Source organism: Euprymna scolopes, chromosome 7, assembly GCF_053919585.1.
Source record: "Euprymna scolopes isolate OS-2025 chromosome 7, ASM5391958v1, whole genome shotgun sequence".
Taxonomy (NCBI): domain Eukaryota; kingdom Metazoa; phylum Mollusca; class Cephalopoda; order Sepiida; family Sepiolidae; genus Euprymna; species Euprymna scolopes.
In genome coordinates this window covers 94,109,307-94,126,806 of record NC_136488.1, presented here as the reverse complement: position 1 = coordinate 94,126,806, position 17,500 = coordinate 94,109,307, and the positions used below count along the sequence as shown (strand labels likewise).

At 34.3% G+C, this 17,500-nt stretch overlaps 1 protein-coding gene and 1 non-coding gene across 2 annotated transcripts in view; one reads left to right on the top strand and one right to left on the bottom strand.

The window, feature by feature from the left end:
• Positions 1–16,161, bottom strand: part of LOC145279836 (retinol dehydrogenase 14-like) — a 17,433-nt gene extending 1,272 nt beyond the window's left edge. Inside the window, exon 1 of the mRNA XM_080131276.1 lies at positions 15,594–16,161. Within this exon, the coding sequence (XP_079987402.1) occupies positions 15,594–15,938 (345 nt within the window). The 5' untranslated portion in view covers positions 15,939–16,161. The remainder of the gene's footprint in view (positions 1–15,593) is intronic.
• On the top strand, positions 3,177–3,249 carry Trnah-aug (transfer RNA histidin (anticodon AUG)). The gene has a single exon. It is a non-coding gene; the product is annotated as a tRNA-His (tRNA).
• Positions 16,162–17,500: the final 1,339 nt, after the last annotated feature.

The following is a 17,500-nucleotide window of genomic DNA, read 5'->3' as shown; positions in this document are numbered from 1 at the left end:
AATACTAACAAGCAAATGGCTCCAATTCTCAGCTTTGTTGGAATTTGCTTTTTTTTGTCACTTCAAATAGTAACATGAACATGTTAACTTAGTATGCTTTCAACCAATGAAACCATTTCAAACCTCAAAAGTAACACATCTATGTGAAAATAATGAGCTAGTGTGAACTTAAAAACTTCTATAATACCTGCTTGACAAAATCAGTTTCTCTTCCTCCCATGTGCATTTGGCCACTGTTTAATTTTTGTGACCTCCACGGCGATGTGTAAAACGTCAATAGTACACATTTTAATAGTGACGTCATCATTTCGTGTGTTTGTTAATTTCTATAGATTAGCGTTCACGTTATAATTATTAAGGGAGTTATGTTCTTTTTTTTCGGCTGTGGATAAAAAATAATATAAAACTTACCTTTTGTAAAACAAATACATTTTTATTAACGAACTACACAGACTAGAATTAATAAAATAAAATTAATTTTAACGTCTTCTATTGACACATGTATTTAAAAATAATGTTCTTTACGAGCCTTCGTACATTTTTGAAAAAAAAAAGCATCAAACATAAGAACCACCCTCTATCAATTTAAATAATAAAATCAAAACGAATTTTTTTAAGGTTGATTTTGGATTTACAATTTTTATTATCTCAATAGTCTTATATTCTTTTATATGAATATATTTTTTTTATTATTGAAAATCTGTTATTAAAAAAATCCATTTAAACTTCATATCACGTAATATTTGAATTTAATATCATTTAAAGCTTTTTAAAAATAATTATTTTTTAGAATTGTTTTTTTTTGTTGTTGTAATTCGAATAATTATATTACTGAGAAAAAAATTATCCAGAAAGTGTTTTTTTTTTTTTTTTTTTTTTTTTTTAACATAATATTGAATTTATGTCCAATTTTATTTACAACTTTGAGGTAAGTGAAATAAATAACAGGGTTTTATATATATATATAAAAATTACTATTTTTTAATTATTTGATCTTTTCAGCTTTAAAAAATGTTGAAACTTTTATCAACCCACATTTATTTTGCTTAGTTTTCGGACCATGAAATATAGGAGGGGGGGGGGTAGAACACCTAAAAAATATATTTCTGCTAATATATTTATCGAAACCTACTTTTAATATGTAAGTTTATTTAATAATGATTGAATATCGAAAATTTCAGGAAAATATGATTATTATTTGATTTTTACTAGATTTTTAAAACATGGGTGTGAACGGCTTAAAAAATGTTACTACATAGGAACATTGTTTTAAAGCGTCGATAATGTAAACACAATTTTTGTCTCGCATTTTCATTATTTTTGCATGCTGTAAACAATTTTTAAAAAATATTAGGACTTTATTTAAAGCTTTTTCTATTAAATGATAAAAAAGTTAGGATGATAATATTAAATTACAATTACATCGTGTTACATATAGGGAGGGGGGTTAAAACTGTGACGCGCGTTGGAGGTACCCATTGGCCTTGCTTGCTTTTCATGCCTAAATCAGGACAATCATGGACTGATACTGGCAAGTTAAGGCACGTTAGTCAATCTGTGCTATACAATGGAGAGTCACACAATAGCATCTATGATTACTTACTTTGGGTCCACGGACCACGGGTTGGGAACTGAAGTTGACAGAGGGTGGGGTGGGGGGCACGAGTAGCAATAATCGACACTGATAGCAGGCTGCCCGGCATTGCTCGGTCATAAAATATTCATAAATATTATATTTTTATTAATGCAGAGTTCTTATTTATTATAAATAGAAATACTGTAGGTATTAAATGTCTTAAAAAATGTGAAGTAAAAAGAAACGGAAAGAAACTGAGACATGTGCATGCAAGTATTATGTTTTTTCTAAACAGTTCACTTCTTGTAAGTAAAAAAAAAATACTTGAGCTGAGATCCAAACCAAAACCTAAACACATTGAATCAAGTATGATAAGCATTAGACCAGCTTGACACGATCTATAAAGAGTATTTTCTTCTAAACCTGCTTATTTTTAATATAAAGAAGCTGTCGTGTTTTCTGACTGCGCATGCTCATTTGTAAAACAGTTAACAAACATAAAATTAGACAACCCCCACGTACCAGTTTTCAATTCTGACCCCTTAGCAGCCCTTTTGTTTTCGGATAAAAACGGATTAAAAAGTTTTCCATATGTCTGAATATCATATATACGAAATTTCAAGTCATTGCATATCATTGAATTATACTTATTAGTTCCGTCTCTGAGAATATCGTTTAATTATATTTTACCTTTTATTTATACCAGTCCTTTAATTTATGAACCTCAATGTAATTACAGAGCATATAAATAAAAACATGGCATAACAAATTGAAAAATAATTGCAGCTTCTCTTTCAATTTCGAGTTTTGTAATCATGCCCACATTCCTTTATTTTCTTTTAAAGTTGATAAGTTCTTTTACTTCTGATGAATTAAGAAAAGAATAAATGAAAAAAATTGACATAATAATTACATGAATGATTCTGCACTACAAAACAGGTGCTGTCAAGAATTGTGCATTTCAACGTACTTAAAGAAATAAACGATAAGATGGTCAGCATTTTAAAATTTGGATTATAGACTTTTGTCATATATATATATATATATATATATATATATATATATATATATATATTGGTATATATTTTGTGTTATTATAATATACTAGCAGGCCGTAACAGTTTGTTATTACTAGGGCTATAACAAGAGAATATTCTTTTCATTGTTTTGACTCTCGAGTATATATCCGACACAGGTAGATACAATTAATCAATTGAGAACCACATCACTCTATCTAAAAACATATAAGATATTAACTGATATATACTCGAGAGTGAAAATAATGAAAGGAATATTCTCTTGTCATAGCCCTAGTTATTACTTAGCAAACTTTGCTACTTAAAATATTTTTAAACACTTGAAACATTCATCTATACTATTAATAAAATTCTAAATGCTTATTTATTTATTTATATGTGTGTGTGTATATACCAATAAAATTTTCAAACAGATGCACCAAATTGAAAAATTCTTTTTTCCCCTGAAAGGTGTGAGTTCCTAGATTGTCCTTATCTATATATGGTTTGTAACAAACAATGTTGAGTCACACAAAAAGCCTGAAATTAGAGTTTTGGGGCCGTTTCATGCAAACATACAGACAGGACTTATGGCGCAATGGATAACGTGTCTGACTATGGATCAGAAGATTCCAGGTTCGAATCCTGGCAAGTTCGTAATAATTTTAACCATCATTTTATCCAACGTTTATTCATTATCCTTACCCTTAGTTAGGGTATTTTTGTTTTTTCAGGGATTTTGTTTTGTGCATATGGGTATTTCCCATACTCCGAGTTCACAGAGTAAGCATTGGTGGTAAGACGATGTTGAGTGTACTTGATTTTGTGTTTGACTCAGCGTTGTGTGTGCCGATGCGGCACAGCCGCTAGTTTAAAATAATGAATATTTCATTCATAACTTTGTTGTAAACCTTAAGCAAAATCTTTCTCATTTATTCATTAATATAGATAAACATGAAAATTTTAGTAATTTCGATACAAATTTATTTATGAGGAGAATGTTGTAGTTTGCTTGAAGCATTATGCATAGTGTGAAATGTGTTGTTTTTGAAGGCCCACTAAAAACTGCATTGTCATAGCCTTCAAACACAGCTACTTTCAAATTTACTATCTTTGAAAGGCTATAGAAATAGATCACAATTTGTTGAAAATCAAGTCGGTCTATCTATGAAAGAAATACTTAAAAACAAATGCTGGTTGTTTTTCGTTATAACAGCGAAATTCGAAAATCGACATAATGGATTTTAAGTAAAACCAATGCTATCTACTTAATTGTCATGTCGCAGTAATGAAAATATCTCAAAATTATGAAAAACGATAAGGGTAGAAAATTAATTATTAATGAAAACAGTTTTTGGGGAATTTCATTCAGTCAGTATCAGTGAGGTGGAGAGATTAGCCTTGTTGCCTGTGAGGGCTTCCTGTCATTCTAACTTATTGTGGAAATTTTATTTCCGCCATTTTTTTTTTATTTTTTCTCTTATTCGTCCTTCTTTTTCTCCCTCTTTCTGATTTATTTTATTTCCTCCTCTTTAACACAAGATCCCGTTCAGCTTGCTGATTGAACGAGCCGCTTATTTTCCTGCTCAACGGTGACGAATTCAGATTAAAAAAATCAGTTGCTGACAGGTTTTTTACCGTTAAGACTGGTTAAATATGTCTAAGTTACCTGACATTTTGTCGAGGTCTCGGGCAACGAAAAAAAAGAGACCGGAAAGCTTATTGTGGACAAAGACATGAAAATTAGGGTACTTGTACATTTTAATCAAGACATTAAAAATGAAAATACCGTAAAAAGGTTATATTGTACGTATCCGTTTTGAACTGAAGATCTCCGAAAAAAAATTTCACTTAATTTGATCGAGTAGTTTTTTAACAGCAGAAAAACACGCAAAAGAAATGTGAAAATAGAAAATAGATGTAAACATTATTTTTGGTTTGCATAAACAAATAACTAGATTGGGGTTACATTAGGTTGGTCTGAGACACGTAACGATGTGACGTAAAGAAACATGTGATGTATGTAGATTTGAGGAGATTCTAGTCAGTCGTTAGCTGGACATCAGAGAGAACAGATAACCAAGTTGACGTAGGAAGCGGCGTCACTTCGGACAGCCAAGATGAAAATGCCGGCCAGATCATGAGAATAAATGTTCATAAACAATTCAAGTATGTGCTGTGTTATTTACATCTGTTAAAAAAGAACTGCTGTCTACAACTGTTTCGATACGTCCACATCAATCATTTCCTGTTAGAACTGTTGCATAAATGTTAAAATATACACACTAGATGATCAACTAAATGATACAGCGTATATATATACATACACGCATTTACACGTACACGAATATACAGAAAAGGATAAACTCAACCATTAAACATGTGCGTCGTTATGGAAAATATTCACATACAACATATGACACGTTTTATAATATATATCGCCCACTATATAACACTAATCGATGTCTTCATGACGCGACCATAAGTCATAGTGTTGAAATTACCCAAAGTCAATCCAAGAGTGACGATGACTTGCTAAAATGTCGGTGAAAAAAATCCTTGTACAAAACGGCCAAGTTAATTAATAGGAATTAATGTTTTGGTGAATTTTTCGATATTTGTCATCCGAGACGTCGAGCTTCAAAATGATACCAATCTTGTCAGGATCCGTCGCCTCTGCCGGAAGTTTTTATGAGAAATACATACATACATACATACATACATACATGCATGATTGATTGATTGCAATGTCTTTTCAGACGAGTGCCACTCACTTAGTCCATGAGCCCAAAAATGACTTCCATCGCCACAGGACCATTTTAATAGACAAATGCCCGAGGGAGTATCTGTACACAGATGATGTTACAGAGTCTTAGCTTTGTACAACAGCTAAGTCTCTCTCTCTGTTCAAGATGTTGAGATCCAGCAACAAACAAGAGCAAGATAGTCAGCAACAAGTTAAACTGCAAACCAGCTTAATGCGGGTACTGGTCTCCCGCTTTATGTTTTTTTTAAATCAGAGATTTGCTTCTCCTAGAAAGGTTGCCTTCACCACGGCTTATGGGAGTCCTCTCCACCTCAACACACACATACATACACACAAGCACACATGGTGCTAGTTGGCCGTTGACTCCAAAAAAAAGGGTTAATTCGCCAAATCAATCAATCATACATACATACATACATACATACATACATACATACATTTAAACAGACAGGTGAAATTTATTATATAGATGTTTTATAGACCTGTGTTTTGTATATCTGCGACGCCATTGTTAAATTCTCATTTTTTTATGTTTTGATTATTTTGTGACGTTCAAATCAAATCTTGTCCGTTTTATTCAGTGTAAAATAAAGAATGTTTATATGAGATTTAATACCTGATCTTTCTTCTTCAGTATAGAGTAAAAGTTACGATTAATTAATTTCATTTTACTAGTTTTTACTTGTATTTTTTGTTAGGGGTGTCGACAATTAGCACCATGCCTAATAATTATGGAGCAAAGAATCGAAAATTCGTTTTAAGAAGTTTTCTAGGCTACATGAAAATACGGCTATGAAATTCTGCCGGAATCTGGAAATTTATCCTTTCTAATTCACTTGAAAGGACGACTATTGGAAATATGTGAATTGTTCCCTTGTTTTTAGAACTATAAGTGCAAGGAATGTTTGGATTAATTCGGTTAATTTTCTTCTCTAGTAGACTTAATAACGTACATTTGTTTAACTGGAAAATCCTATCTAAAAATAGCAGTTTTAGAAATTTCACTTTTAACCCTTTTTAGGGTTTAGAATGATTTTAGGGCACAACTTAAGAAAATAAATAATTCCATACAAGCTTCTGAAATGACGGACACAACAACTTCATAAAATGTAAACAGAACAGATTTATTAAGGAGAATGTGATATGTTCCTTGTCAAAGGCTGAACTCCGGCTACCTGGTGCTGTCGCGGTAGTTATTCCCATTGGAATCGTCGATACAGGTAGGAATAACACCGAGGTGGAAAGAGCAAAGAAAAAGGGTCCGTTCCTGTTGGTGTCTCTCTCAGTAAGGACGATTCTTCAAACCGGATGATGGCCGAATTCCTTGGGGGATAGAAAGGATCAATGCACCGTACCCCTGATTGGTCAGTATGTGGCCAAATAGCACAGGGGAGAGGCATTGATTCGTTAAAAGAAAAAAGTTCCATCTGTTTCTGCTACACCTTCAATCATTAAGCAGTGTCAGTGAGGTGGAGAGGTCAGTCTTGTTGTCTGTGAGAACCTCCTGTCAGTCGAACTCATTAGCCGTCATCATCACCGGCCATTATTGTCATCCTCTTCGCCCCCATTCTACTTGGCATGGCAGAGAGACTAGTAGCCGGACAAAGAGAAGGAAAAGAGAAGGATTAAGCTGAGCGCTGACAGGATATTTGACAATGGAATCTCATCAAATCGTTTCTGGCCACTATTTTGAATCAGTTCCAGATATTTCAATGTGAGGGTAGCTCATGTATTCTTGAACTTCGTCTGTATACAATACAGACGTTAAAAGTTTCGACCGGCTCGAAGAAAGAAAAGCCAAAAGTTTTTGGCTTTCCCCGGCAGTTAAGAAGTTGACACTCTCCTTTTAAAGGAAAGAATTGAAAGAGAATTGAATTGAAGACAACTTTAATAAGTTTTTTATTGATAAGGACGAGTCCTAGAAGGAAAAATTTTAACCCGAAGCGGTTTTGAAATAGAATTCCTTTTTCAGTGAAAATGGACAAGTTATAAAAAACAGTTGTTGTTTTTTATATTATGTTATGAGCAAGAAATCCCAATAAGTTGTATCTTCTGAAAGTTTTAATTTAAAAGATTTTTTTTTAAAGAGAAAAACTGAGAAGAAATAGACATTAGAAGAAAGGGTGCTTATTCAGATTTGCACTTATGGCGGCAATTAAAAGTAAAGAAAATGCAGAAAAGTCTGTATGTACTCGTTACAGAACGAATATGTCACATTCCAAAAATTATGTAAATCAATCAAGTAGTTTTATTTAAAAATACGCACCGAAGAAAGTTTAAGAAAGACAATTTTTTATTATATTTTGCATGTCGCTTACTAGATAAGCAAGAATATTTCCCGTTTTTCTTCAATTTGTCGTTATCGTTTTGGCTAAGCTAATTTTGTCGCTCGAGTCGATAATTCCTTTTAAAGAATTGTCTCTTATGTATGTCGTTAGTTTAAGTTTGTTGTTATAATTAATTGATAACCAAGTTGTGGTTTTATTTAATATAGAACTTTATTGACATATTTACATAAGAAGAGAGATTGAATGTACGTGTGTAGAGGTCTACGCCATGTTGTCGAATACGTATGTATTAGGCGGTTGACATCAATATTCATACGCCATGATTTACTTGTTACGCGTATGAAAGTAGTTCTATGATAACACTCCAGAAGGAAGAAAAGTAGTACACATTGTTCAGATATTTATTGTTTAAATCTGTTTGACCTATGGATTTCACGGCCATGTCTTGTTATGTTTGGTGTGTGTTTTTTTAGTGTTTATTTGGTTTGAGATGCTTGTGTTAGGGAGTCCAGATTGAGATTGAGTTTGGTCACTGAAGTGAACATGTTTATGGGTTGCTTTTCCATCTGCTCTGATATGGACTCTGTTACGTCTTTTTGACGATCCATCTGGCAATTTGAGAATGTACGATCTAGGTTCTGTACATTTGCTGAGAATTGTTGCTGGTTTCCATTTTCCAGTTTGGTTATCCCACATACGTACGTGTTGTCCAGGGACAAGTGCTGGTAAGTCATGGGCTGTTTTGTCGTGATAGGTTTTTTTGTATATCCTGTCTGTGCTTTAGTTCTTCATGGATATGGTCACAGTTGGGAAATCTGTGATTCGTGATTTTTGCAATCAGGTTCGATTTCATGATGCGACTGTTTAGAAGTTCAGCTGGGCTTGGAAGTTTGTGGCAGATAGGCGTTGTTCTTAAACACAGCATTGCAAGGTTAACATTTCTTCTTGCTTGCTTTGCTTTGACTATTGTTCTTTTAATGGTTTGAATCTGTCGTTCAATAAAACCGTTTGATTTAGGAAACCTTGGAGATGATGTGATATGTGCGAATTGCCATTGTTGAGCAAATTCTTTAAATGCTTCACTGGAGTACTGTGGTCCCTTATCACTAATAACTCTGGTGGGAATACCATGTTCTGAAAATATCTGATTCATTGTTGATATGACCATGTTGCTTGTGGCCATGCCATTCATTTTCCGTATGATTGGGAATTTACTATAATAATCAGCAATTATGAGGTATTCCTGGTCGTTACAGTGGAACAAGTCAGTGCCAACAACTTCCCATGCTCTGCTAGGGATGTCATGTGGTTGTAAAGTTTCCTTTGGTTGTGCTGGGAGGTTTTCCTGGCATATTGAACACTTTTTGATCATGTTCTCAATATCAGTGTTAATTCGCTTCCAATAGACAGTATCTCTAGCTTGCAGACGTGTCCTTTCGATACCTTGATGGCTGTAATGTAGTTGGTCCAGGATAGTTTTCTGCTGGTTTTCAGGGATAATAATCCTTGAGCCTTTCATGATTATGCCATCACTGACAGATAACTCATCTCTGTATGACCAGTATGACCGAATTGTCGGTGGTACTTCCTTAATTGAGTCTGGCCATCCTGTTGTTATGGTTTCATGTAATTGGTTGAGTATTGGATCAGCCTTTGTTTCCTTTTTTATTTCATTCAGGCGTTCGTTCCTGAATCTCACCAAGTCAACTCGAATAGCTAAGTCGATCATGTCAGTGTTTTGAGTACTGGGGAGGCGACTTAGTGTATCAGCTACAGTCATTTATTTGTCTGGTATGTATTCTATTTTTATCTGGTATCCCTGTAATTTGGTCATCATTCGTTGTAGCCTAGGAGGTGCACTGGTCAGTGGTTTCTGTAGTATCATGACCAAGGGTTTATGATCGGTGTGTACCTTGAACTTCTGTCCATATAGGTAGACATGATATCTGTGGACACCAAATACAATTGCTAGAAGTTCCCTTTCTATTCATGCATACCATTGCTCCGCGTCTGTTAGAGACTTTGATGCATATGCAATAGGTTTTTTGTTTTGCATTAATGCTGCTCCAAGTCCTTTTAAACTCGCATCAGTTTGCAGTATTGGTACTTCATTCGTGTCGAAGTACGTTAATGTGGAGTCTTTGGTGATTATTGTTTTAAGTGTTTCAAAGCAAACCTTGTGACGTTCTTCCGAGAGAAAAGGTACATCTTTCTTCAACAAGCCTCTTAATGTATGTGTCTTGTCAGCCAAATTTGGGATGAATGGTGATAAATATGTGACAAGGCCTAAGAATTCTTGTAGTTCTTTTTTTCTTGTTGGATATGGCATGTCTTGTAAGTCTTTACGTTTTTCTGGGTCTGGGCTAACACCATTTTCACTATATATCATTCCAAAGAAGGATATATTTTTTGATTTTATTTTGCATTTTGCTGAATTAAACACAAGACCATTTTTTGCAGCTACTTGCATGAGCCTGTACAAGATCTTATCATGCTCTTTGTCTGTTTTACTATAGACAACAATGTCGTCTGTAATTCCAATTGCTCCATCAACTTGTTTGAGTATCTGGTCCATTTTCATTTGAAAAATGTCCTGGGATACACTTAACCCAAATGGTAATCTCTGGAAACAGTATCTGCCAAAAGGGGATTGGAATGTCGTTAGCAGCTGAGATTCCTGATCCAAATGTATGGACAAATAACCAGCTTTGGCATCAAGTTTAGAGAACAGCTTGGCACCTGCAAAGTGGTGTGTTAGCTCCTCCACTGTAGGGGTTGCATGGTGTGGTCTTTTTAGTGCAATGTTAAGGCGTCTTGGGTCTAGACAGATTCTCAGGCTTCCATCTTTCTTGTGTGAATAAGCTAGACTGGAAACCCAGTCTGTTGGCTCTGTGACTTTTCTAATGATCTTGTTGCTGACCATTTTATCTAGTTCCTGTTTTATGTTGTTCTTTAGGGCAATTGGGGGTTTTCTTGGTGGGTCAATGTGAGGTTGTACGTTTTTGCTTGTTAACTTGACATGTCCAGGCATAGAGCCTATTTTGTCGAATTGATCTGGATAGATCTGTACCAAGTCTTCGATTTTGTTGATTGGTTTGACTATATTTTGTTCTTTCACCATGCAGTGAAGAGTGACCATTTTCAGTATTTCCAGTGATGGTAGTCCTAGAATTGCTGGTCCATTTACATCAACTATATAGAAGGTGCTTTCGTGCCAATCAGAGGTTTGGTAGTTGCATGGTATACTGATATTGCCATAGCACTTTATCGGTGTTCCATTGTAGGCTATTAATTTTTTGTCCTTACTTTGTTATTTTAGTTTTGGGACGCCATCAGTGGTTAATTTCTCAGGAAACATTCTACGGAATGTAGAAATTGGTAATGTATTACCTTGGGCTCCAGTATCGACTTTAATTCGTAGTCTGTGAGTCCCGTTTCGATTAGGTAATTTTATATTTATATAAGCAAAGGCTTCATCTCTCTGTGTTTGAGAGGGTGTGTTAATGGTGGAAAAAGTTAAATTTTCGAATAGTTCATTTAGTTCCTGGCTGTTGTTCCTGGATAATATATCAGTTTGGATGAAGTGTTTTTTCTTGGTCTGGTTCATGTTTAATGGTTTTTGTTTTCCACGGTCTCTGTTTTGCGACCTTGACCTTGATCTTCTGTTATATAAACATACTGTTGCCCAGTGGTTATATTTTCCACACATTTTGCATTTAGAACCAAATGCTGGGCATGCTTCACGTCGACGTTCGTGACTTTTTCCGCAATTAAGGCAGTTGTTTGTCTTTCTATTTTGTTTATATTTCGTAATTGCTTGTATGTCAGTATTGGCGCTATTGTCCTCCTCGTTATTGGTGTTTAACATCTCTCTAAGCTGTTTAATATGTGCGTTTGTTGCTTCGTACGTTTTACCAATTCGGATGGTTTCATCCAGTGTTAGCGTATTATCTTTTCCTAGTAGTTCTTTCTGGAATTCGTCAATTGGGTTACTCGCAATAATTAGTTCTATAATTCGCTGTTCTTCTTCAGTGTCGGTTAGTGAGCATTTTAACGTAAGTTGATGACATCTATTGACGAAGTCGTCTAATGTCTCATTTTGTTTTGGTTTATAAGACATTAGTTTTAGTCTGTTAATCCTAAAGTTTTCTTTAGGTACTAAATGCTCCAAGAATTTATTAAAAATGGTGTCGGGAGAACGTTTTTCCTCATCTATTAATTTCCAAGTGTTAAATTTTTTGAGACCTTCGTTGCCAGTCTTTAGCAGTATATAATTCACTTGTTGGTCGGTTTTTATTTTGTTTATAGCAAAATATAGTTCTAGCCTCTGTTTAAAAAGTTTAAATGTTTCCGCTGGATTTGGCATTTCCCAGTCCATAAACGGAATAATGTCATTATTGGTAGACATTATTATTAACGGCTATGCATTTTTCGATAAACAGAAAATTCAATATGTCTGCCGGTGTACGAAAATCCACACGTGTTTACGGGGACATATACGATAACAACAGTTGACAAAAATTCAAAATGTCTGCTATTGTGCAAAAATTCACACGTGTTTATAGCATATACGAGAATGACATCAAAATTTTATAAAATGCACAGGTGGGTAAATTAATGAAAATTGGTTTACATGCCTTGTTTTGTCTTTTGTAAACATATTTTTCATCTCGTGTCTGTTGCCGAAGTTTTGTCTTTTGTGAAAGAAATGTTTTTCCTTTCTGGTCTGTTGCCGAAGTTTTTTGTTTCGTTTTCTGTTGTCGGTTGCAACTAGTCAATCCAACTGAGTGAGTTTTTTTTTTTTTTTTAATAACTGTTATAAATGTTCAGTATCCATTTCGCTGCCACCATGTCGTTAGTTTAAGTTTGTTGTTATAAGTAATTGATAACCAAGTTGTGGTTTTATTTAATATAGAACTTTATTGACATATTTACATAAGAAAAGAGATTGAATGTACGTATGTAGAGGTCTACGCCATGTTGTCGAATACGTATGTATTAGGCGGTTGACATCAATATTCATACGTCATGATTTACTTGTTACGCGTATGAAAGTAGTTCTATGATAACACTATGCATGTTAATAAGATTAATTTTTATTAACCATGGTTTGGGAAGTAAATCTCTTAATTAAAAATTGGACTTAATTAATTTGCTTTCTTTGTCTAGTTTTTATTGTTCCATTGTTTTCCCCATTTTTTCTTACAAGAAGATGAGTTTTGATTACTTAAGAAAAATCGTCTTACGGTCCATAAACTGTACAAGTATAATTTATTTTAAAAATAATATTTCAGTGGAGGTTCGGCATAGAGATCGTTTCGTGTTTATGTCATTAAACTTGGAAACTACTAATATATACATGGATCGATTCTTATTGGGAATTCAGCTTAATTAAAACAAACAAAAATGCAGAAAATACAAAAAAATCTTTATGATGTACATAACCGTCATAGTGTGGCATAATGAGGAAGCTCCTTTTTTGGAGGAATTGGGTGGGGTGGGGGGCTTCTGCATTAATCAACCTTGCGCAAGGCTAATTCTGTACTTGTGTGGAAGCACGCACGTACCATGCAGGCGCTGTGTGATTTTCAAAATGTCAGAATATATCAACTAGGTTTGACTGACAGTTGTTATGAAATTCAGTTGTCTCAAAACCATCTGGGACCCCAAAATTCGAAAGGTCAAATCTAAAAGAACTCGTCATCAAGGTCTACAAAAACTAAACAATGTTTAAGTGTTATGTATATTCTTCTCTCTCTCTCTCTCTCTCTCTCTCTCTTGTTGAAATTTTAATGAAGAAATATTATTTATTTATTTTTTTTTATATACACACATTCAACATTCTGACATTTAGTGAAAGGGACGCACCCTTTGACCGGCCTTTTTCAAGACACTTGCCCACTATCGTTACCTCCTTCCACTTCCACCACCACCACCACCACCACCACCATCATCATCATCGTCGTCGTCGTCGTCGTCATAATTTCTTTCTGACGGTCTTCTTCTCTACCCCTGATGAAGAAGGAAGGACCTTTTTTTGCCCGTTTTCGTCAGTTCGAGTATAGCCGGCCTTAGAGTAGGAAGCTAACTTCGTTCTCCGCCAAAAAAGGTTTTGACGTTAAAATATAATGTTTCTGGTTTTTCTCCTTTAGAGAAAGACGTTTGTTTAGAACTCCATTGATAGTTACTAAAATTTCAACGTAATTTCATTCACAGTTATTACAAGGCGACAAGGTCTTACCAACTGGAAAATTATTAGTCTCAAAAAGACCAACGGAAGAAACCGGTTTTATTTTGTGGATTTTTTCTGTAAAAGACAAAAATTAATTTTGCCGGCCTGACTGACAAGAAGACGACGAGCAGATTATCGCACATGTGATCACCAGGAGAGAAAATTCGCTCTTTGTTCAAGGAACTTAAAAGAGATCATATTGGAAAACAATTGAACCGAACGTTCCTTCATAGAACAACATTTTTATTTTAAAAGAAAAAAAAGAAGAAAAAAAAAACCATAAATACCAGCATTTATTCCGTGTAGGGAAGACACGGAATTCTGGACTCTGTCTGGGGCCACAGACATAAAAATTATTTTATTTGTATCCTTAAAGCCTACCAAAGTGGCTTTTTGGTTTTCTTTTATCTCCTTTGGATTTAAAGATATCTGAGCCTTCACAAAGGAAAAATATTTTACCCCCTTTTCTCCTATTTAAAGTCAAAGGGACTTTATTTGTTTGTGGTTCCCATTCGAGGAAAAAACCCTTTTGTTAAAAAAAAGACTAAACTTAAAACAAGACTTAAAAGAACTATTTTCTGTTTTTTGTATGTTCTTTTCCTTTCAGCCTTTCAAGTAAGAAGTGTTGCTTTCTTGTATTTGTTTTTGATTTTAAATGTTTCTTTAAGTTTTTTTTTTAAACCTTGCTTTGGAAAATAAAAGCAACCATAATATTTTATTTTAATAAAATTAGGATCATTTTAATCACAGTTCGGGTCTGCACTTCATTTGCCCATTTCTTTAGTTTCCCATTTCCGGAAAATTTGCTTTATATGTTTCTTTTTCCTTTTTTATCTCTTTCAATTTGTTACCTTGTGAAAACGGATTTTGATAACGATCACAAAATTCCGTTACTTTCTCTATTTCAGTCTCTTTCTCTCTCTTTCAATGAAGAAAGAGAAGAGAATTAAAATTTTATTGTTTAAACAGTCGAAACGTTGGATTCCATCGTAAGCAGACGCATAGCAGTTTTGAGCCGGCTGTTGGCGACACGCGTCAAAGCAATATGCTCCTCTAGTGTTAAATAAAAAAATTATATTTTTATAAAACTACCTTTGTTTGCTATTTATACAAGTGTTCTATCTGCAGCATCTTTATCCCTTATGTCTGCTCCGTAACAATGCAACGAAGATTCGACGACCAGACCGATGCCAGTCGATGATGCCAGTCGGTGATGTCATATCGACCCTAGTGATTCATCTTTGATGTAACGAACATCTATCATACATGTGCCAGGACGGAACAATCGTTCTCGAAACGTCCACAAGACACGAACAAACCAAGAAACTCTTCCCGGCAAATGAAGATGTCATATTTTCAAAATGATGAAGTAGATTTATTTTTAACTAAGAAAATCAAATGTTATGAGTAAGCTAAAAGGGCCTTGTCTCACGTTGTCATCTCGGAAAGAAAACGAAGGAAGGCAGATAATTTCATATCAATTCAAACTTACGAGATCATATTTGTAATTCTATTGATTTCACATCAATCGCTCAAAATTGTTTAAAAAGATTTTCTTTAATTTTTTTAAATAACATTTCCGTTCCGTGACGGGTAGGTACATTATAAAGATTTTTCTGTACATATATATCAATTCTAAATATGAACTTACAAGTCTATACATAATAAAATATCTTTTTGAATAAAGAAAAAAGAAAAACGAGATAATACTTACTTTTCGACTACAGTTTCGAACTGACTCCAAATCACTGGTGTCCAGTTGAACAATCACCACTTGGTTGGGGTCAACTCCAGTTTGTCGACAAATCTCTTCAGCAGTAGCTTCAGCTTTCTCCAGGTTCCTGCAAGCCATGATCACTTTGGCCCCTAAAGAGACCAATCCTATGGCGGTCTCTTTACCGATTCCAGAGTTTGCCCCCGTGATAAGAATAGTCTTACCATCCATTCTTACCGGACATTCGTAACTTAAAGGCCGGGTATGTCTGTTGTACTGAGAAAGAAGTTTTAGACAAACGGCACCTATAGTTAATGCCAAAAGGATCGTGATTAAAAGAAACATTTTCTTATGTATAGTCTTATTTATGTTTTCTGAATGCACACAATGGGAAAATAAAATGAAGTTCTGACCGTCAAACTAAATATATTTTTCGTGCAGACCTTCCCCTTTTCTGCCTTTTTTTTTTAAATCTAAAGTGGAATAGATTCATTTAAATTAATTATCATCACAAAAAGGGGGGAGGGTTAATAGAGAGCGACAAATGGGTTAATGATCACCAATAAAACTCGATAGTATTAAAGTATTAACTTCTGATAAAATAAAATATTGAGCCGAGCAAACGCAGTGCTCATTTAATTACTATAAATAAAAAATAAAAAAAACATTTAGTTTTAATTAAGGAAGTCTAACATCGGTTACAAAATCAAACGACCTGATTTTTAATAGGTTTTCCTCATATCTATAATATAAAGCTGAACGTGTGTGTGTGTGTGTGTGTGTGTGTGTGTGTGTGTGTGTGTGTGTGTGTGTGTGTGGTTACGAATAGGCTCCTATGTGGTTGACTATTTTAAAAAACTGATTACATATAATGATAGAAGATATATCGAGGATCAGGAATGGGTATGTTTGATCTGGCAGAACGGTGGTTCATAAAAATTGTGGGGTCTGCGTTCGCGCCTGGCCCCCAAAGTATGGAACTAAAAAATGAAAAAAAAAACGTTTAAAAGGCTTTTTGATATAGATGGACATAAGAATACTTTGATAAGTATGTTTAAACGAGGCACCGCCAAAACTGGGGGGTGGGTGCAGGTAAGTACTTTTTGACGGACCGTCTTTTTAAAAATCTACCAAAAATCAGGTAATTATCCGATCAATACGAAATTTTCAGCGATTATTAAGAGAAAAATGAACTTTATAACAGTGTACTTATTTTTCATAAACGATATTTATATATATATATATATTTTTTTGCTTACACCCCCCCCTCCTTGTTTTGAGGGGGTTCCAAATATGCTTAAAATAATCATCTGAAACTGAACAAAACATACTGTGTTGCTGTAAGGGACAGGACTACAGATTAAAAAAACCCAAGAAACTTGTTTGCATACCTTATTTTGACGTCTGAATATCAGAACTTCGATTGTTTAATTATCCCGCTTTTGAGTTTTGAAGTGTGAAATTCAGTGAATATGTTAAGTAAAATAATTAATTTAAGTTAAGCAAAACAAAATTTATTTTTTTTAAATATTTATACAAAAAAAGCCATTTTAAAATTTTTGATAAATAAATTAACAATTTTTTTTTAGCTAGTCGAATAATGCATAACCATTATTAAACAAGGCATGCTTTGAAGAATCGATACAAAAAAAATTCGATAAATATTGTGCCCTTTGTGTTAAAAATATCATCATTTTTTCGATCCCGTTTGAAAACGTTTGCTGCCTTTCGACTACGGTGGACGAAACGCGCTGAAATAATTTTTTTTTATTCTGCTTTAACCCCCCCCCCATTTTGGGGAGCCTGGCCCCCACACACATACACATGAAAAACCAAACTCATACAAATGGTCACCCATCTGGTACTGGCTAGCCTCAGCATTAATAATACATTGAAATTTTCGTCAC